Consider the following 22,416-nt stretch of genomic DNA (forward strand, 5'->3'; position numbering starts at 1 on the left):
AATGTAAATGGAGAAATTGTAATAGTGCTTTCTTGAATCGATTTTTGTTTTTGGATAACTGTTTTATTTTGCGTGGAAGACTATTATAAATTTTGATTCCAAAATACTGTGGACCTTTCTGAAATGCTGTTAGATTTGACGAGGGGAGATGCAAATTTGAACTATTTCTTGTTACAGTTGTATATATATCTGAATTTTCTGCAAATAAATCCATATTATTAACTACAAACATCATCAAAGAATATATATATTGAGAGGGCAGTGGTAATATTTTCAATTGGCTAAAGATTTTTTTACATGAATCTCTGTTTCCAGCTCCCACCATTATTCGAACAGCTCTCTTCTGCAATTTAAAAACGCACATACTGAGAGTTCTATTTCCCAAAAAAATCAAACTGTAAGACATTACTGAGTGGAAAAAGGCGTAATACACCATTTTGAGGGCATCAATATTGTTATTGTGTCTTGTATTAATGCTATGAATCTCTGTTAGATTTAAATTGTTCCGTTTTTAACCATTAATAACAAGAGAGAAAATACGTACTGTGATTGGAGGACCAATATTTTCAGTTACTTACACAATTCCCTGCAAGAGTTTCTACTTCGAGAATTAGTAATAATTAGTAATAATTACCCTTTTCTGTAGCCTAAAAATATGAATACTACAGCGAGAATTGCCCCAGAAAATTATACTATAAATTATAGCAGAATGAAAATATGAGAAATAAATAATTCTTATTGTTTCCTGTGACATATTAGGTTTAACAGCCCGACTGCACAACAGAGAGAACCTAATTTAGACATAAGCCAGTCGACATGTCCTTTCAATGACAACATATTATCAATAATTAATCCAAGAAATTTGGTATTAGGAGATTTAGCTATCTGATTGTTACCACAGTCAATATGCATATCTCCTGCCCGGCTATTCTTGGTCAAAAATTGTAAAAAATATGTTTTATCAAAGTTTGGTGTCAATAAATTAGCTTTAAACAAATCATTTATGTTTATAAATGTTTCAATAATGTTTTCATAATCTAATGAGCTGTAATTCATGATAATTATGCTGGTGTCATCTGCAAAAGGAACAGGTCTGGATTTACTAGTTTGGCAAGACATTTATATACAAAAGACTCAATATGGGTCCCAGAATCGATCCCTGGGGAATTATTATCAGAAGACTATTGTAAAAATCTGTTAATAGGACTGCCAATGATTCTCAGATGATCTTGGTTTGATTCAGCACTTGTTCTGTTAGTATTATTTAATCTGTCTAAACTATTAGTCCTGAAGTCACTAGGTGAACCAAAAATCTCTCACCATAAAAATAAAATAAAAAAAGATAAGTGTTGGACAAATGTGGGATATATGAACTTGTAGAGGATAGGTGTTAGGTGGTACCAATGTAAAACAGTAAATGAAGCAAATTATATGGACCATAGAAATTAGGAATCTAGGTGCTCAAGTCATCAAAATTTCAAAGGCTGAATGTTGCATCTAAGGTGGATTCATAGTGTTCAACTATAGGTCACAGGAGTGCATACTGTTGTTAACATGTACATAAATGTGATCAGTCCATGTTGTTTGAAAATAATCTTAATTCAAGATATTGACTGCACATTCCTAATACAGTATTTGTCATGTTATTAAATTGATTTCTTGTTCTGAGGTTACATGCTTCTCCCTTTTCTTTTTTTATTTGGAAGACAGTTTGTGTAAATGGGGTCCAAAATTGTAATTTTGGCCTTCTTTTACTAATTTTGATAAGTGCAGATGCGATCAATAATGCATTTAGAATCTACAACAGGCCACATGCATATCATCTGGGCCTAGAATTCTTCCTCTTTGTTGGTAGAAAATGGGGGTTCGACGTTTAGAATTTATTTGACACATGTTTACCAAGGGTTAAACTAAAAACTTATTTTGTATCATCCAGTATATTTGTGCAGTACAATGCATTTTATGAACCATTCATAACTCAATTAACGTCTCTGCTTCAGAGATGGCTGTAATAATACCCCGAAGCACCCCTCCCTACAGAAATATATATATATATATTTTTTTTTTCCCCATTGGCGTTACAGCCCTCATTTGGGCCTAGGCCTACGTCCATGAAAGGCTCCGTCTACAGAAATTTAGCTGACAAAAAATGAAACTAACATACTCCCACACCCACTTCTATGGGGTTACATTTTTTTATGTACGGAAGCACGTGCTGCTATCTACAAACAGCATTACAGTTTTCGATTTAGGGCTGCAGGCGCTGTAGGTTAAGCACGCGGATTTCAATTACTTCTGCCGTACAGTAGGCTGGCACACGGGTAGTGGATGTGGCGCTAATTACTGTATCTTCGTGAAGCAGTATCATGTATGATCATGTATATGATTTATTTTTTATCATAACGTTGATGTGAAGCAACACTGAACACACTATGTTACACAGTTCAAAACATCGTAATTATACAAAATATTTACACCACGGTTAGTGTGGGCCTGTGCTAAAGCAGAAAACATTTGCACTATTACAAGATTCACTAAAATTGTACTTAAATGCTAAATCGTTACCTCTGAATGACTGGGATTGTAAAATCCCGCACAATTTCCTTCCTAAGTTGTCTAGTGTGACCATGTCTTTATGACGAAGGTCATTTAAAAGGTTTCATTGCATTTAAAATATAGTCCCTTCAAACCACGATATCGATAACTTCACAATTTATGATCCGAAGGGGTTCGAGCTTCGGCGTCATTCACTGCCATTCATATTCTGGAAAAACTGTAAATGTCTCTTCTAAAGTTTGTTTTTGATACTCTTTTGACTCTAGCTTTTTGGGAACGTTATTCCTTGTTTTCTGAATTCGTGTCCGATACATCATGCTATTGAATAAAGAAGCATTTTATGTTCATATATAGTAAACGTTTCGTCTGTTATCTTCAAGAATTCAAGAACGAATATTGGGAGAGGTTTGGGGCAAAATAATCATGTGAATTTACATCCGTACTGCAAAGCATACAAGTTATCACAACAGAACCTTCTTCTGCTTGAACATTTAGAGATTGGATATAGATTAAATTGTATTTCATTAAGTCCTTTGAAATATACTTTAGAGTGCTTTAAAAATAACATATTCCGTTGTTAGAGCAATAAATGGCAGTATGAATAGATTTCATTGATTCATAAATCTATAGGAACTCCTGCACATGACAGCACAATACATGCAACGCACAGATTATTTCATGATCCGTGAATATTGGTAGGCAGGAATCACTAAAGAGATCCGTGGGACTAATTCAATACGGTAAAGCAAGGAAGTCGTAGTTAGTAATTTGTAAACGCGGACGTCAAATAAATGAGTGGCGTGCCATCATTACGAGAATAATATCAGAAATTTCCTCAACGTTTACATTCTCATTCTAGTTAATGTTTACTATTATATGTCTTTGAGGACGTACTGTAGTATACCTTCAACATTTTCGCCTGCAGGGTACAAATTCGTTAGACCAATACCTGAACGATAAATTACCATATTTCATAGATCGTACAATAACGAGCTCATTATCTCATTATGTTCTAACCAGTCGTTCTCAGGGATTAAAGCAGTCTTTCTTGGTAATGCTGGTCATGCTCGTCATGCTGGTACACCTGGTACTGGTCCTGTTGCAGTTGTGAAAATGGTAGCAGTGGTAGCAGTCGCCGAAAGTGAAATGTGTTTTTGCGTATTTCATGATGTTCGTGGTGTACGTTAATTGCGAAAGACAACGTTTTATTAAAATTCTGTACCCTTAAAATGCATTCTATCGAAGAATTGGGAACAAACGTTCCCGCATTTCTGGTCAAACTCTGGAAGATAGTCGAAGATCCAGAAACCAACGACTTGATATGTTGGAGTGCGGTATGTGACCAAAAGTATTACCGAGATATTACTTTGTCATTGAACCACGCATTCACCAAGCTTGCATCTAGTAATGTTTTTTATATACTTTAGACCAGAATTGTTGTTGAAATGTAAAGGTGACACTTGAAACTTTGAACATGTTTCTGAATTTTAATTATGCTTGCCATTGAAGTACGGAGTTACGTTAGTAGCTCTGTAAGTATGGCATCTATTCAGTATCACAAAAGACTTAGAATCTGTCAGAGCCCTTCTCATTTACGTGCATTTTATTGGAATTACAAAGTTGTAATCCTCAGGAACTAGAATTGTAGAACGGTAGAACTTAGACTGTCACTGTAACTCAGTATTCAAGCAGTTCACTATTTCTTTGGGTCCAAGATTTCCTGAGGATTCTCCTTCGACGCCATGCCACTGTTGCACGGCGGGACACCTTCCTGCGAGAGATAGTTTGCGAGTTGTTAGATAAGGGCGTGGTGAAGAAAAGTTTTTCCTTTTCAGGACGAATCCTTGTGTCCTCCTCTCACGTTGAAGTCCTCGTGCTTTCTTGGACACATCTTTATGGTGGCTTGTGCGTGACTCTAACTGATCTCCTTGGAGTCTCAGTCTCTTGCGTTGTGTCACATTTGCTTGAATGTGGGCAGTTCCCACATCAAAGAATATAAATGTAACAAAAAAACATAGTTGCCAAGAAGCAGATTTAAATAGATATTTAGACGACTTGACATTCTGCATTTTATCATACAAACTCAACAGGCAGTCTGTACTGAATTGACACCATACCCACTGTCCTTTGCTGTTTACTTTGATACCAACTTCTGCATTTATAACTTTATATAAAAACTTTCTTGTTGACACTCTATGTGCACTTCAGTACAGAAAGTGTCATTAAATGATTAAATGTAATTTGGAACAATCTTTAATTCAGGAAAGGAGAGAAGTGCTTATGTAGTATGTTAGTTGTATCCAAAATGGTATAAAAGATTAATTTAAATTTCATTTCATTTCATTTATTTCGTGTCCATGGATCATTATACNTTAGTTCGGCACTTTACTAGGCACAAAGTGTCTAGTAAAGTTCAGGTAAATAATTGTGTTATGCATTTTAAATTTACTCTGGAATTGTTCTTCATCAGCCAAATAGCACACTGCATGACATGGCAAGTAGGCATATAGCAAGCCACAGTGTTGGATCAAGGACAGTGAAGTGTTTGTTTACTGGAAGTAATGTTGTTTTATAAATTTCCACTAGTTGTATAAATGCCAAGTGTAATGATCGTGTATTCTTATTACTAGTCTCAGTGTTATGCCTCTTCTGTATTTATTTCTGTGAAATATATTGGCATTGCTTTTTATGTGCATGAGTATGAACTATGAACCTTTGCTAAAGAATTAATTGATGATGATTATGGTTATGAGACATGAGGAGAAGAATTTGTCAGATCCTGGGCACAGAATATGGTGTGTGACACTATGCTGGATATTGTCATGTTTTCTGAGTTATATTTTATCTAAATGATTTATTTCTTCCATATTTTTTAACATTTTATAAATGTCAGCTTTTCTTGTTTTTTATGTGTTTCCTCTTATGTCTTTCATTTTATAATTGTAAAGATCTGAGACCTTATTAGAATGATATAAAGTTGTGGTATTATTTGATATTCCCAAAAATGTTTGGCTGTCCACGTGAAATTGTTTACTGACTATAGATGATTTTGAAAATTTATAAAACAGGGTAACAGTGTGCAGATCTAACTCAGAAGGCTGACTTTGGTGCAAAGTATGTTGCATACAGTTGTAAAACTTTACAAGATTTTGTATATTGGCCATTGTAATTCTCTTCTTTAATTCATTGTGAAAAGAAGTGGATTATTTCACATTGGGCAGCACGTAGCGTGTAAGCTTCTTTCGTGGTAGCTGTTTGATTTATGGAGTCATACTGAAGATAAATTGTAATGTGTATAAGCTCTGTCTCTTTGATTTGAGTGACTGAATTGCTTCATGGTAGGTCTCAGATGATCACACTGTACTGTTGAACTAGAAATAAGGCTTGTTCCTTAAAAGTACATAATTCTAGAAAATGATACAAAGTATTTTTGTTTCACTGTTTGCAGGGTGGGACAAGTTTCGTGATTAGAAACCAGGCTCGTTTTTCCAGAGAACTTTTGCCTATGTATTATAAACACAACAATATGGCCAGCTTTGTGAGGCAGCTAAACATGTGTAAGTGAAATTATATTTGTTGTCCTTAATTGCCCCACATTCTTGATTATATGTACATATATTTCCTGTTCATATAATCAGAGATGAAATATGCAATATAAAATGGTTTTCACATTCAATATTTATTTCAGCGTTTGATGATGAGATGTTTATTGTTAAGGCATGTTTAATATGACTTCAACCAAAAGTAGAACATTTAGTTTTGAATGACAGGTAGGGGTTACTGAAAATATTCTTAGTTATGAAGAATGCCATCTTCTGGGATGCAGCGCTTTGTAGATCTTGTGTGAACCGACATTTTGGAGTAATATATCACCTCCATATTCAGGGTAGAAAAATCCGCGAGGAAAGAATCAGCATGGGCAGGTGGCTGCACACAAGATCTACACGGCGCCACATCCCAGAAGATGGCATTTTTCATAGTCATGACCATGAAAACCTCAAATCTTACATATTCTTAGTTATATTTTACGCAAGGTAATGTAGAAAATATTTGATTTCTGAAGCATAATATATTTTTAGTAGCTGATTGTATTCTCAGGTAGTATTAATCACTCACATGTGTTACAAAGGAGTGCATTTTGCATTGTTGTGGTATAAGTCTGCATACTTATATCATGAATTTTATAATGCCGCCATGATGTAGAGATCAGTAGTTCGTTTTGAAATTGTTTCAGGTTGCAGCTGTTCTAATTATGCAGGCATATGTTTCTTCTTTGGGAAATGCATACATGAAATGTACCTAATGAGTGCTTTGTAACATGCTAGGCTGTTTTTCTCTGCCATTAGAATACAGAATTTGATTTCTTTTAGATGGTTTCCACAAAGTTATGTCAATTGAAGCTGGTGGGCTTAAAGTAGACAAGGATGAGATGGAGTTTGCTCATCAGTTTTTCCTAATGGAACATCCATATCTTCTGGAGCATATCAAGCGCAAGGTAAGAGGTTTGGATGTATTACAAGGATATGCTGTGTAAAAGTAAGAATTATTATTATTATTATTATTATTATTATTATTTCTTCCTTATTCCATTACATCTACAATAGGCAAAAGCCTTAGATACAGAATTGTGTCAATTTATCTTGCTAATACTCTTAAGCAGTTGTCAAGAAGACATAAAATAAGACAATGCATGTTTACATCATAATACAATTTCTCTCTAGCATAATACATTAAAATTTAAGATAAAAGTTTCCATCAAAGGTAACAGAATATTTTAAACATATATAACAAATCCAAGATATAAAAACATTACATTTATAAAAATACAAAATTACAATTCCATGATGACCATACATCACACGTCCCCAGTCCAATAAAACATATAATCAGGCCTCACACAGACAGCCCAAGCTGTCAGGACAACACACACAGGTGGCGGAAAAACCACTGTGAAACCCACAACTTGCCACTCCACACATATTGGCAAGCCATATCATCCAGACAGTTTATTTTATCTTGTCAATGCTATCAAGCAACTGTTAAAAAGACCTATTGTATATGACAAGTTTGTCACATCACATACAACTACTTTCTAGTACAGTACACTAAAATTGTCATTTAAAATAAAATTTTAAGATCAAACCTTCCGTCAGAGTAACAGAATATTTTAGTCATATAGGTTTAACATATACAACATATTTATGGATGTTCAACTGAAGTCTCACCATAGCCAGAATATAGTATTTTCACGATTTACTGACTAGATGCAGGGTTCAGATTGATAATTTAATTTATCGGATGCCAATTACTTTTCACTGCAGTTAGTTATTACAGTACTTCACAGTCTACAAATAAATAGAGTATATTTTGAGTCTTCCCAGTTAGCTGCATCTTCATATACTTGTTGATTGGTTACAGCCTCTAACAGTGGGGATTTTCCCAAATGTTTTTGTACTTGATGGCTACTGCACTGGGTCAGGTCAGTTTGGTTTGTACAAGTTGTTGCTGGTCCTCACCAGCACAGTCATTCTTGGTAACAAGTCCTGTGGGGATGACAGCCATATTTTACTTGGTCATGACTCTGTGAGTCGCTTGGTTCTCTTTATGTAGCATTGTATTGGACTGATTAGAAAACATCACCCCCAGCAGTTTCTTTACTGTTGTGTGCATATTTGTTGCTGTGGAAACATGTTTTAACAAACTGTTGCATAGCATTGGACACTTCATGATGCATCTCTGACCCCACAGTTGTGTCTTCTACGTGTAATGTTAAGTATAGCATTCCGTCTTTAGTCAGTCTCAATACCATGGTGTAGTTTTCTATTGGATGGAGTCGAGTGGCTACCTTTACCCCAGAGAAGGAACTTCTGATACCCATTTTATGTGGATGGGTGACGGTGGTGGGGGGTTGGGTAGGCCACAGACGTGGTGGTGAATTGAAAAATGGTAAAGCTTCTTCTGGGAATTGAACCTTAATCATTATGTTTCAAACTACAGGTTGTATGATAAGACAGTATCTTTTCAGATACTTGTAAGTTATTTGATTCTTACTCAGTTCATTGAAGCAAACTGCCAGTAAAGAGTACTGAAGGTTTCATGCCCCTGGTTTGCACATAACTTCTTCATTTGCAACATATTTCCTGAATTGAACTGGTATGTTTGCCAGTGCTGCTCACAGTATATTTACAAAAGTGGTATTCAGAATGGTGGTTAGCCTGTTTTCCAGTTCAGCTATGTTTCCAGGTTTTGTGGGATAACATTTTTCCTTTGCCGACCCTCACAGGAAGAAATCGCAGAATGTTCAACTGTACGGAGACCATCTATGAACACTTTGTCTTCTAGTCCACCTGCCAGGAAAATGTTAATGCCCCCATCTTGCACAGTGTGAAGAGATTTTAGTGTTACCACACTGAGAGATGACTGGACGTACTCATAATTTAACATTTCAAGCATTCATTCACTGTCTTGAAAGATGCTGGGTCAAATCAGTTTTCCATACTACAATGTCACATACCTGCTCAAATTCCCTTTTGCCTAATAATGCCATTTGTGCCGATTGACAGAACCACCAATGTGAAATACTGCCTTGTTATTCCACAGAATATTCTCGAGCGACTATGGCTAATTATACCGATCCAAAAAGGGTATGGTATGGAATGGAAGGCAAATGCATTTATTGTGTAGAAAAGAATATTGTATCTTACGAACTCTTGTTCTCATATACATTGATTGCACAAAAGAATCTTGGTGTAATTTATGTAATAACAGCTCATTATTTTATAGGTTACCATAATATTTTTCTGCTTAATTTCTGCCTATAATTTTAACAGTTATTATTTACATGGTCTGACAAAGTTTGCGAACTCATCATGGTAAAAGTGATGCATACCTCATTGCTGAATATCACTGTGGTCACCTTCAAAGTACTCCCCTTGGGAAGCTATGCACCGATACCAGCATCTAGTCCACCCTTCAAAACAATTTTGGAATTGGTTTTGTTGAATCTTCAGAGCTGCCACTGTGTTACTCCTGATGTCATCAGTGTCATCAAAATGTCTTCCTTTCAATATTTCCTTTATCTTCAGGAATAGAAAAAGGTCGCTGAGGACTAGAGCCGGTGAATAGGGAGGGTGTCCTAGCACAGTTATTTGTTTACTAGCTGAAAGCTCCCTCACTGACAATGTTGCGTGAGCAGGTCCATTGTTGTGATGCAAGATCCATGAGTTGTTGGCAAAAAGTTCGGGTTGTTTTCTGTCTAACTTTTTCATGCAGCCTTTCACTTCTTCCAAATAGTAAACTTGGTTGACCATACTGAGGTTTCTATCCACTGCTGCCACAGCAAGCACAATATGGCAAGTTTGCGAACTTTATTGTCAGACCTCATATGATCTGTCGTAGATACCTACAAGCAAGGTGGAGGAAGGACGCACAGGCACAAAACCTGAATTGATGAACAAGGTCTTGGCAGATGTGACAAGCATGAAGGGGCGACAGGATTCTTTAGACTCACAGCTTAGTACTATGAAACGGGAAAATGAAGTTCTGTGGCGTGAAGTTGCAATCCTCCGAGAGAAACACAGGAAGCAACAGCAGATTGTCAACAAGGTTAGTTATCATTAATGATTTTATATTGAATTTATTTACTTTGAACTTAATTGACTCAGTTTATTGAAAGTGGAAAGAAGTGAAATGAGGTTGTGATATGCCCTTTCATAAAAGTATAATTGTTTGTTTTTATTGTTTGAACCTATATGTACACTGTGAGATAATGTTCTCCAGTTCAGATATAAATGTCATAACTCTGCCATGCCTAAAGCAGCAGAGCTCAGTAAAGTCAACTGCCCTATGTCACATTTAGCGTACTAAAATGTGATGTGAAAGGCATTTAAAGTGATTCTATCATCAGAATGCAGTGGCTTTGAATTGTGCGGCAGAGGGTTAAATAAACTAGTAGCTGGTGATAATCCTATTTTGGGATGTTGCAGAGGGTGGAAGTGGGCTGTTTTGCCATTGTTTTAGAGGATCTAACTGCCTCAGTGTTCAGGGTGGAAGTATAAGCTGAGAGGACAAGTGGTACATGATATGTAGGGAGGAAAGAGAAGGGTGAGGGTTATGCAGAATAAAAGGGACTGTTTGACAAAGGGGCAAGCTGTCGAGAAGTACAGGAAGAAGCAAGGTATATGGAAGAGGTTATAATTGATTAAATAAATCACTACATGGATAAGCAGAACAAAGGATTGAGTAAGGGAGGGATGTACAGTTTATAGTTCCAGGAGGAGAATCGTGACGGTCTATTCACATTCAGTCCTCTTTATGTTTCTTGCTGGTGTGTTCTTTGATAGAACAGGTTTTTGAAGGCACACAAGTTCCCATTGGCTTGTGCATAGCCCTGGCTTTCATGTTCACTCTCTGTATATCATGTACTGTTTTCCAGCTCAACTTTCACTTCAGCCCTAAAGATGGAGCAGGTTTCTTCAAATCTTTAGCAACACAGCCCACTTCCAAATGGTGCGGTCACCCCAAAACAGGATCTGTTATTACCTTTGAATAACTGTGACAACCTAGAATCAGTGAAACCAGTAGCTAAAAATTTTCTTGTGCAATATGTATTGATTGCAACATTCACAAGAAAATGTAATTTCTTTCATATGTATGAGGGAGAGTCAGTAAATATGTCACAAATGGATATAAAATGTTAAAACATCATATTCAAACCTGGAAAAAACATTTATTTCTCGACATATCCTCCACCAACATTTATGACTTGTCCCATCTCTTTGCCAATGCGTTGAAAACCACAGCATAGAAGTCTTTTTGGCTGTTTTCTGAGTCACTTCTGCACCTCTCTTTCAGCTTCTTCATCACCAGCGAAACTTTTGCCATATTTCTCAACCCCATTGTGAACTGCTTTATGTGGCAAACACTTCCCACCATGAATAAGAAACATTTCTCTATGAATATCCTTTGCACTGAGTCCTTTTGCCCCCCCCCCAAAAAAAAACACACACACACAACAACAACAACAGAACGCTGCCCTTTGGTACAATCCTAAAGCACATTTGCCATTTTGGCTACTGAAACTAGCCTCTGAACATGTGCATGTGCATTTGCTACGTGGACTGTCATGAAGCTGGACTGTACAGCTACATTCTACTACACATAGCCTATTACGTCCATTTGTGATCTGTTTACTGACTCCCTCATAGTGGAAAACTTATACAGTTAAAACTTCACAGTATGAGAATTCTTCATAAATAGGTTTATAAGAACTTGATTATTCTATCAGGTTTATATTAATAACATAAGTTCATAAACACTGTTTAATTCATATTAAAAGTGAGTTTGTATATGTATGAAGTTTAATAGGGAGGATGGGATGGTATACATTGGATTTATCTGGCTCAGGATAGGGACCAGTGGAAGTCTCTTGTGAACATGGCAATGAACCTTAGGGTTCCATGAAATGCTGGAAAATTCTTTAGTAGCTGCAGATTTGGCTTCTCCCCAAGAAGGGCTCAGCTCCATAAGTAAGTAATGAAGTTTAATAGTTTTGCTTCATCCATTTGCCACATATGTTACAGAAATATCTGAAATAGCCCATTTCTTGGATATCTTGTAGTTTGTTATAACTTGAAGAAAAGTGCCAGTTTTGCTGAAAAGGTATGTATGTCACATTTGAAGCATCTTGAATCTGCCTGAAATTTCCTGTACAGCAATTTATCCATAAGTTATATACGGCATTATACCTATTGTTTTAATACTTACTTACAGAGCTGAGCCCTTCTTGAGTGGCCAAATCTGCAACTACTCAAGAATTTCGCAGCATTTTATGGAACCCAAAGGTTCATTGCCATGTTCACAAGAGCCTCCCACGGCCAGATCAATCCAATCCATACCATCCCATCATATCTAAGATCAATTTTAATATTGTCCACCCACCTACGCCTTGGTCTTCCCAGTGGATTCTTTCCTTCTGGCTTTCCCACCAATATCCTATATGCATTCCTTTTCTCCCCCATTCTTGGTACATGCCCTGCCCACCTCATCCTCCTTGGCTTGGTCATTCTAATTATGCTTGGAGAAGAGTACAAGTTATGAAGCTCCTCATTATGCAGTTTCTTCCAACCTCCTGTTACTTTATCTCTCTTCGGTCCAAATATTCTCAAATACCCTCAGTCTGTGTTCCTCCCTTAATGTCAGAGACCAAGTTTCATGCCCATGCAGAACCACAGGCAAAATTATCGTTTTGTATATTCTGATTTTTATGTTTTTTGGACAGCAGGCAAGAAGGCAAAAGGTTCTGGACTGAATTGTAGCAAGCATTACCCGAGTTCAATCTCCTCTTAATTTCCTCCTCAATCAGGTTTTGATTTGTTATTGTCATTCCCAAATATCTGAACTGTGCCACATTTTCAAAACATCTGTTTTCTGTCATTATGTCATTATTTTGCCCTGCATTTTGATGACGAGACAGCAACATATACTTAGTTTTCTCTGTGTTTACTTCTAGACCAACCTCCTTACTTGTGTCAGTTAAACTTTGTGTGTTTTTCTTCATGGTATCTATATTATCGCCCAGTAGGTTCACATAATTGGCATAGACCAACAGCTGATGTGTCCCATTTAATTTCAGTCCCACCTGGTTTTCCTGGANTACTTTATCTCTCTTCGGTCCAAATATTCTCAAATACCCTCAGTCTGTGTTCCTCCCTTAATGTCAGAGACCAAGTTTCATGCCCATGCAGAACCACAGGCAAAATTATCGTTTTGTATATTCTGATTTTTATGTTTTTTGGACAGCAGGCAAGAAGGCAAAAGGTTCTGGACTGAATTGTAGCAAGCATTACCCGAGTTCAATCTCCTCTTAATTTCCTCCTCAATCAGGTTTTGATTTGTTATTGTCATTCCCAAATATCTGAACTGTGCCACATTTTCAAAACATCTGTTTTCTGTCATTATGTCATTATTTTGCCCTGCATTTTGATGACGAGACAGCAACATATACTTAGTTTTCTCTGTGTTTACTTCTAGACCAACCTCCTTACTTGTGTCAGTTAAACTTTGTGTGTTTTTCTTCATGGTATCTATATTATCGCCCAGTAGGTTCACATAATTGGCATAGACCAACAGCTGATGTGTCCCATTTAATTTCAGTCCCACCTGGTTTTCCTGGACCTTCCTAATGGCATATTCTAAAGCAAAGTTAAAAAGGAGTGGCAATAAAGCATCTCCTTGTCTTAGATCATTCTGGATAGGAAATTTATCTGAAATGTTTACCTGTATGGACTTTATTATAAGTTTTGTTTAACTAGTTTCATTGGTATCCCAAACTCTTATCAAAATATTGTACAATACTTACCTCCTAACCGAATCATAGGCTTTCTTGAAGTATACAAATAACTGTTGTACTGTCTCATTGTACTCCTATTTTTTCTCCAATATCTGAGGAATGCAAAAGATCTGATCTGTAGTTGATCTGTTATGTCAAAACCCACGCACTGTATTAATAGAAAACTTATTAATTTTCCCTCTCTACATGTTTAACTGTATGCAGTCATCATCACATGAAACACAAACAGATGATTTGCTAAAACATATATAGACTGATTTTTTGTTATTAAAATGTAATTCTATATAAAGTGTAAAATAGATAAAATATACAATTTCTTTATTAAAACCGTCAGAACACAACAATATTAAGGTCAGTGCCTAGTTTGGCTCTGCTGCATGTTTCGGCTATTAATAGCCATCATCAGGCAAATACATGGCTAACATATATACACCACTGAACTGCAGTACTAATAAAATTGGATACAATAATATTAATTATATTAAAATACTTGGCATAAAAATACAATAAATTAGATTATATAAAACAAAAGTTATAATATAAAACAAGAATAAAATTCGAATGATGTTTTACATCATCGAGTCAGTGGTTGGTTTTTGTGATTTTGTTGTGTTCCCACGGACAAATTGGAGTATTCTGTATTTTGTATATATATAATAAATTGTTTTGAAGGCTCATGATGTAGATGTAGTAATATTAATGTTAATTATTTAGTCGGTGCCTCATCTTACACGCAAAGTATTATCCGTTCTGTAGGGAATATAAACAACAGGCAAAGCCTTCACACGACAGACTTCCTGTGGCTGTCACTGAAAACTTTCTCACTGTTATTTAAACACATAAACAATGAAATCTGTTCTGTATGGAATCTATATAACCTCCGCACCAACCGTGCACAGAAAACCCAGTTCTTTTGTTGTAGAAGTATGTTTATCGTGATGTTGCATAGCAGCGATCTTGGCATGGACTGCATAGAAAGCCAGTCATGTGATAGCCAACTCGCAAACCCATTAGCATGCTGACTGTTGCCGTGCAACTAAGTATAAACATTCATCCTATTGTTGAGTGTGCTAATGCAACTGAAGGTTGTTTACAGGTCATTGCATAGAAACGCTCTGGCCAGTCGTGTTACAATGTAAAGTATTTTTTTGTCTAAAAATTTTGTGACAATGTTTGAAATAACTTGTGTTAATATGTTTCTTTGAGAGAGAGAGAGAGAGAAAGAAAGAATGAAAGAGAGTATGCATATGTCTCTGGACAAACTGGCAAAATGATTTTGACACGTTAGTGCAGGTTTATTGCACATTCAATAACATTATGCCATCCCATTTCTTAGCAGTGTCTAGTGTTGTTTTATTTTTCAAAGTTATGTTCATCTTGAAGCGCAAGACAGTCTGATTAATGGCAAGGATATTTTATTTTTATAATCTGATCTCAAACGTTTCCAATTATCCTTTTGGAGAATTTTTGTTCTGTTTATGCAGTTTCACCCTCTTTAATCTTTGTTTTGGAATGCAACTGGTTTAAATTGAGGAGTACCTGTATAAGATTTGTTTCTGAGTATTTATAGAATTTATTTTTCTTCTAGCTAATACAATTCCTGGTGACGATGGTGCAGTCCTCAAGGAATGGAGGAATTGGTATCAAAAGACGTTACCCATTAATGCTGAACGATACTTCACACCGTCCCAGCAAAATATCCCAACTTAGTGAAGAGCTTTGTAATCTCAATTCTGCCCCTGTAAGTGTATTTCAGCAAGTTGTCTTAAGAGAACTGAGCTGACTGGAGAGAATAGCAGATTATGTAGTGAGGAACTTGATATGATTATGGACCTCTGATATGCATTTCTGCGTAGTTTGGTAGATGGATACCATTGTTACTGACAAACTTGCTGCTATCATCAGAGGAGGATGAATGTAGCAGGATCCTCTGAAATATTGGTATATATGATATTTTGGTATAATTGTGAAGAACTGTTTGGTTACATGGTGTGTGATGGTCATTATGTGGTGACTTATGTATTTTGGAAGTAACATTTAGAGATTTCATGATTAAAATCATTCACATCCTTTTTGCTTGACTGAAGCAACAGCAATAGTATATGATACTTTTATAGACCATCACAACCCACCAGTTGAGGAATGTTACATTATTTGAAATGTTAAATAATTTTTGCAAGGTTGGAACTCTTAGAGTAATATGTTTTGCATTGAGTTTAAATTTACTACTTGCACAGTGGGTCTGAATTTCAGGCAACTCTCTCACCAGCTGGACCAGTGATTCATGAGCTAGATACAGTGGAACAAATTGAAGACTGTGAAGCAAACCCAGAGAAAACTTCTGAAAAGGAGACATTTCTTCCCTCAGAGTAGGTGTCATTGTGCACAGATTTATTTTTTAAGTCTCAGTAAGTGTAGTATCAGTTTCAAACCTTTACACCCGCACAAAACATATGATCTGATTATCAACGGTTCCTAGCATCAGTGAAACTTGTGAGGCCCATGACCATTTCATTAAGAGTTTTGTTAAGGCACATTCGTTTATAGTGTCTCTTCCAATTAATTGAATCATTGAAAGCCATAATTGTAAAACAGATTTCATCAAATTAATATTTATTTGATTCTTGTTTCAGTTTTTGCAATGTTGTGATTAGTGATGATGGCCGTCAAAACTCAACTGCCCACTTAAAACCCTATGAACCACCTCCAGGCAGTCCTGAGTCTATTACAAATAACCCGAACACCGAAGTATTTTTTGAGCTGGTAGACGAATGCCCACTGAGTCCAAGTTTGTTGTTAACTGCTTCACCAATGGATGTTACTCCAGCTATTGAGTCACCAAAATTGCCCAAGGGTAAGGGTAGGGCAAGGGCAAGCAGTGCTAAGAAAAGAAGGTTGAGAAGAACTAATTCAAATCCCAAAACATCTGTTAATGCTGCTTCAGCCACTCCCAGCACATTTACCAAAGCGTTGCCTACTGTAGCTCAAGAGGGGTGAGTAATTATTGTCAGTAAATTTTAGAATATTATGTTTACTATGTTGCATTTTCCATTGATACTATAACACATTCAAAGCCATCTGGAAATTTATCAGACTACCCATGCAGGTCAGTCATTCTGCCAAAGAGACAACAGTTTTTCAATTGTATGAAGGTTATTGGGAAAGTAAAGATACAAAGTCCAGAAAATGTTTGTAAAGTATTTTTTTTATTCACTTGTAGCACTTTTACAACACACCTTTATTTACTTTTCAACATTGTCACCATGGATTGCAATGCACTTAGTGATTGATTTATTTCAACTGTCTTCCAGTGCGTACACTCATCTATCTCCTCCTCTCACTCGCACTACATGTTTCGGCACAAAAGTGCCATCTTCAGGTGCTTATTCGATTTACGCTAAACTAGTTCATTGCATGCCTTGTCGTCTTCATATTAAAATAACTAAAATATATATTTATCATATATATTGATAAATGTTAAATGTTAAAAATATTAAAATTGTTCAGGATTTTTCATCCCTACGTCGTATCTCACTACGCGAGTCACACCTATCCTCTTCTGTTGGAGCACTCTTTCACTATCGTGTATGTATCTGTAACGTGAATTTGTTATTCATTAATACCGCGTTCCGTATTTTATTTATTACTTGTGGTAATAGGCACTTAGTGAGCCTAGGAACAAGATTTTTATTTCAGTGTCGTAGAAATTTCCTGCCTACTCTCTTAGCTATGTTATCACCTCATCATCATCTGAAAAAGTCTTTCCAACCAGAGTTTCTGTCAATTTAGAAAACAAATGATGGTCTCTTGGTGCAAGGTCTGGGCTGTGTGGTGAATGGGCCAGCACTTCCCACTTGAAGGACTGCAACAACCCCGTAGCCCAAGCAGTGTGCAGATGGGCGTTATCGTGTAGTAAGCAGACTCCTCACATCAGCATTCCTCTCTGCTTGTTTTGAATAGCCTGTCGCAGTTTCTTCAGTGTCTCACAATAAGCAGCAGCATTGATGGTGGCTCCCTGAGGCAAAAAATTGATGAGAAGTGGCCCCTTCCAGTCCCAGAAGATGGTTGCCATGTTTTTTGGTTTGATGGTGAGATTTTGAATTTGTTCGCTGTTAATGAGTGTGTGTGGGGCCATTGCATTGATTGTCACTTATTCTCAGGTGTGAGATGAGATACGCAAGTTTCATCTTCCATCACAGTATGGTCCAGAAAGTAATCACCTTGATCCTCATAACGCGAGGAATTCCTTGCGCCACAGCCACTCAATTTTTCTTGTGATCGTCTGTCAACATTTTTGGCACCCAGTGCACACACAATTTCTGATAACCTGATCTTTTTGTAACAGTTTCATGAAGAACAGTTCTTGACACTTCTGGATGTTGTTGATGAAGTTCATTGATGGTTTAATGTCTCTCGCGGATGGACTTCCATTCCTTATTTTATCATGAACATCACTTCTTCCCACTTCAAAGTCATGTCACCATTTTACCGCATTTTGTCTGTTCATAACATCTTCACCATAAACAGAAACAAGTTAGTGATGAATTTCAGCAGCAGTTTCTCTTCGTGCATGAAAAACTCAAATTACTGCACGAACCTCACATTTGGCAGGATTTTGAATCAACACAGCCTTTTTAAACTCACTGCTAGGACAATGTTACCGTGAGTGTGGCCAGTGAACTGTGCCTTGTCATAAGGTTCCTGTCTCACGTAGTAGCACTGCCATTTCTGGGGAAAAAAGAAATTCCTTACATTTTTATAGGACCTGTATCTTTATTTTCTGAATGTCCCTCATGCTTTTAAACATATCTTGAATTACAAATATTTAGTCCTTTATATATCTCTCATTTTGTGTGTGCTTTTTTTTGGCACCTTCTACCATGTGAAGCCTATAGTACGAGGGGTGTTCAAGTTCTAAGGTCTCCGATTTTTTTTCTCAGGACTGGGAGCAGATAGACGCATGCGGTTTAGTTTAAAATACTTGTGCACTCTTTGTGAATGTGTGACAGAGATGGCAGCACTCTACGGCACACAGAACTCTAGTGGTAGCAGCAAGAGTGAGGAGTGTTTTTGATACTTAAAATGGCGACGTTTTCGTTACAAGAACAGCGAGTAATCATTCGTTTTCTCCACTTGCGTGGTGCGACACCCATTGAAATTCATCGTCAGTTGAGTGAGACGTGTGGTGATGGTGTCATGAATGTGAAAAATGTGCGCTCGTGGGTGCGACAGTTCAAAGAAGGCCAAACGTCGTGTGACAACGAACCAAAACAATCTCGGCCTCGCACCAGCCGGTCTGACAACATGGTCAAGCGAGTTGAGAAAGTTGTTTTGGAGGATCGCCGATTGAGTGTGGAAAACATCACCTCCAAAGTCGGCATTTCCGTGGGATCTGCACAAAATCCTGCATGAAGACCTGCGAATGCGGAAAGTGTCCTCCAGGTGGGTTCCACGAATTTTGGCGGATGACCACAAGGCTGCACGCATGGCAATGACGAAGGCATGAATGGGACTTTCTTTTCATCAACTGTGACAATGGATGAGACATGGATGCCGTTTTTCAATCCGCTATTATATCAGCAATTTTCCAGTGGTCAAAACAGACTCCTACAGAAGCGTTCGCAGTGTCTATGGAATCATGGCGTCGACGTTGTGAAAAATGTGTACGGCTGCAGGGAGATTACGTTGAAAAGTGACAGAAGTTTCAAATTTTTTGTATGATTATTGTGTGAGAAAAAAAATCGGAGACCATAGAACTTGAACGCACAATGTACAAGAACCCTCATATGCAGTTCTTCACTACAGACATTTAATAGGGCAAAAGTTACATTGGAAATTTGGAAATTTTTAACTCTGGTGATGAATTTGTTGATCTACATTTCCTTCAAGAATCACTTTCCAAATAAAGTATTTTGGATAATGTAAGGTTTGTGTGATGTGTTAGTTTTGTATTGTGTGTTCTTCAGTGTGCTTGGGAAGACACATATACAAATTATCTGTCTCCTGTACATTTTCTGTGATTCTCAGCATATGCACTTGAAATGTTGATGTTTTTTGTCTTGAAATGAGAAGGTTTATACACTGATTATGGCAACAGCTTTTGTCATTAATTTTTAACCTGAAATGGCTTATTTGTATTAACAGTGCATATAAATATTTTAAGCTTAATTTTGTTATGTTATAGAGCTGATCTTCTAGACATGGTTCTGCCTACAACAGTTGATCTTGATACAAATATAAATAATGAATTGGTAACTGATGTTGAAGTTAGCGAGGCTTTATTGAATCCTGATTCTTTGGAATGTGCTACAAATGCAGCAATATCAGCCATCAGTAAAATGGCAAGCAAAAACAAGGCCTTGAAACCTTCAGAGTCCTTAGGCAGCAGAAGTATTTCTAAATCTTCACTAGATGGAATTTTGCCAGCATCAGATGTCACAAGTAAAAAACACACTAGTACAGATCTCTCTGAAAGTGCCATGTCAGATGGGGATGCCAGTAATATACTTGACACTAGTGACTTGATAAGATTTAAGCAGGCACCATCAACTTCAAGTGACAAGATTGGATCTCCATGTAACATGATCCTAGCCTGCACTGGAAATAATTCTGAAGAAAAGCGTTTCGACAGGTATGTCATTTTGCAATTTTTTTGTAATAATACTTTTTGGACTGTTTTTTACAATTGCAAATGCTGTTACAGCTCTACAGTAGGGGTCATAAAATAAGTTGAAGTATGATAATGATGAGGTAGGTGAAAAGATAACATGAAAGTCCATGTTTAATTAAGCATTTCATTTTTTATGATTCCATGTATAATTAAGCACAAAGATGATTTATCTTGATTTTAATTTTTATGTAGGAGTGAACTGGATTCACATGTGGACTCTGTGCAAAATGACCTGGACAGCCTAAGAGAACTTCTTAAAGGAGAGGGATACAGTTTGGATGCCAACACTTTGTTGGGGGTATGTCCTGCTATACCTGCCTTCGAGCAAGACTTCTTTAAGGTAGATTTATTTCATTCTCATGCCAGTCATATGTGATGGTGTTATTCTGGTACTGAGCATTTTAATATAGCAGATATAATGGTCAGCAGAATTTGAGGTTCACAAGAGGCCTGTCATTTGGGATATAGTGCTGATGTTTTCGAGCAACATGCCACCTCCATCTTTGCAGTCATGCATGAAAACAGCCATGCTTATTACCTGTTTGATGCTGGTCTCTAGCTTGGCTTAGTCTTCAACCCTGAAGATGGAGGTAATGTTCATCTGAAACACTGGGTGATTTTCAGTATACTATGTGGCATTATATCACAGAAGATAGGACTTTTCAAGACGTCTCAAGGTTATCAGAAACATTGGCCATTATTCCAGAACAGCATGCTAGTAATATTCACCAATAGTGTTTGTACTATGTGCCATGTAACTTGATGAATGTCAGTGTGCTGAATGGCCAGGCCTAAATACCTAGTAGTGGCTGTGGGAATTTTTGCCACTAATTCCAGATTTGCTCTGGGACCCACACACCCTCCTATTTGGCAAGTACCAGTAATTTATTTTGCTGTAGGATGAAGATGACTGGCATGTGAAGCTCACTACTTGCCTGTGTGTAATGCTAAGGTTAGTGTATGCACCCCCCTCCTTCCCCCCAGTTTGAAAGAAGTAGAGAAAGTGCAGGTGAAATTCATTTCAGTAGAAATTGTCTCACTGATACTCTGGTTTGGAGGCATTCATTGGGCTACAGCTAATGAATGCTATGAACATATTTATGCCTAATTCCAGTATGATGACTTTGATACCATTTTGCCATGTTCATTCATTCATTCATTCATTTATTTGCATTCTGTTAATCCATACAAGGTCAAACCAACCTATGGGATATAGAACCTGTCAAGATACAAATATAATATAAACATAAAATAATGATATATACATACATTCATAATGAGCACAATAAGGACATAAAGTAAAACACAGTATTGCATAACAGCAGTGTCACAAAACACATTTTGATGAAAGACACAAAGCAAAACACAGTATTGCACAACAGTGTCACAAAACACAGTTTGAACAAATACACAAGATAATAGTGAAGACAATGAAACATGAATGAATTGAACTTAACCTTTAAACGACTAAAGACACCGTATGTCGTCGCAGATATAAAGGCAGCGGTACGAATGACGCCATGTGGTGTCGCACAGTCCGCGTGTGCGGACGTTATTTTAAAATACATGTTTAAGGTAGAAAATAATGTCCTACTTATATAATTTTTGGCCACCATCTGCATGGAGTGTCTGTCTTCCCACCTGCGTCATCTGCTGGAATGTTGCCTTCGTGTGGAATTCTAAAAAAAATCCGGAAGTGCCGAGTCCGATTTCGCACTTCACGCACTTTCTCCTGACGATTTTTCGTTTCCCACGCGAAAAGAACACACGACACCTCAATTGCGAAGTAGAGGAATTCGGCCAGTGATGTGGTTTGGCCTTCTATAATCGAGATATCTCC

At 37.0% G+C, this 22,416-nt stretch overlaps 2 protein-coding genes across 4 annotated transcripts in view; one reads left to right on the top strand and one right to left on the bottom strand.

Annotated features, from left to right (window-relative positions):
• Window positions 1–2,720, bottom strand: part of LOC111872042 (protein pigeon) — a 40,155-nt gene extending 37,435 nt beyond the window's left edge. For both annotated transcript variants that reach the window (XM_033754490.1, XM_023865535.2), the window contains exon 1: window positions 2,566–2,720. In XM_033754490.1, coding sequence (XP_033610381.1) covers window positions 2,566–2,629 — 64 coding nt within the window. In that variant the 5' untranslated portion in view covers window positions 2,630–2,720. The remainder of the gene's footprint in view (window positions 1–2,565) is intronic.
• Window positions 2,721–3,384: 664 nt separating this feature from the next.
• The window catches only part of LOC111872041 (heat shock factor protein 1), a 26,369-nt gene continuing 7,337 nt past the window's right edge, over window positions 3,385–22,416 (top strand). The window contains exons 1-9 of one of the 2 annotated variants that reach the window (XM_023865534.2): window positions 3,385–3,890; window positions 6,005–6,113; window positions 6,927–7,051; window positions 9,955–10,161; window positions 15,495–15,647; window positions 16,160–16,275; window positions 16,540–16,899; window positions 20,091–20,537; window positions 20,769–20,874. In XM_023865534.2, coding sequence (XP_023721302.1) covers window positions 3,786–3,890; window positions 6,005–6,113; window positions 6,927–7,051; window positions 9,955–10,161; window positions 15,495–15,647; window positions 16,160–16,275; window positions 16,540–16,899; window positions 20,091–20,537; window positions 20,769–20,874 — 1,728 coding nt within the window. In that variant the 5' untranslated portion in view covers window positions 3,385–3,785. Of the gene's footprint in view, window positions 3,891–6,004; window positions 6,114–6,926; window positions 7,052–9,954; window positions 10,162–15,494; window positions 15,648–16,159; window positions 16,276–16,539; window positions 16,900–20,090; window positions 20,538–20,768; window positions 20,917–22,416 lie in introns of both variants that reach the window. The other variant, XM_023865533.2, reaches the window with a different exon arrangement.

This window comes from Cryptotermes secundus, unplaced genomic scaffold (genome assembly GCF_002891405.2).
Source record: "Cryptotermes secundus unplaced genomic scaffold, Csec_1.0 scaffold87, whole genome shotgun sequence".
Taxonomy (NCBI): domain Eukaryota; kingdom Metazoa; phylum Arthropoda; class Insecta; order Blattodea; family Kalotermitidae; genus Cryptotermes; species Cryptotermes secundus.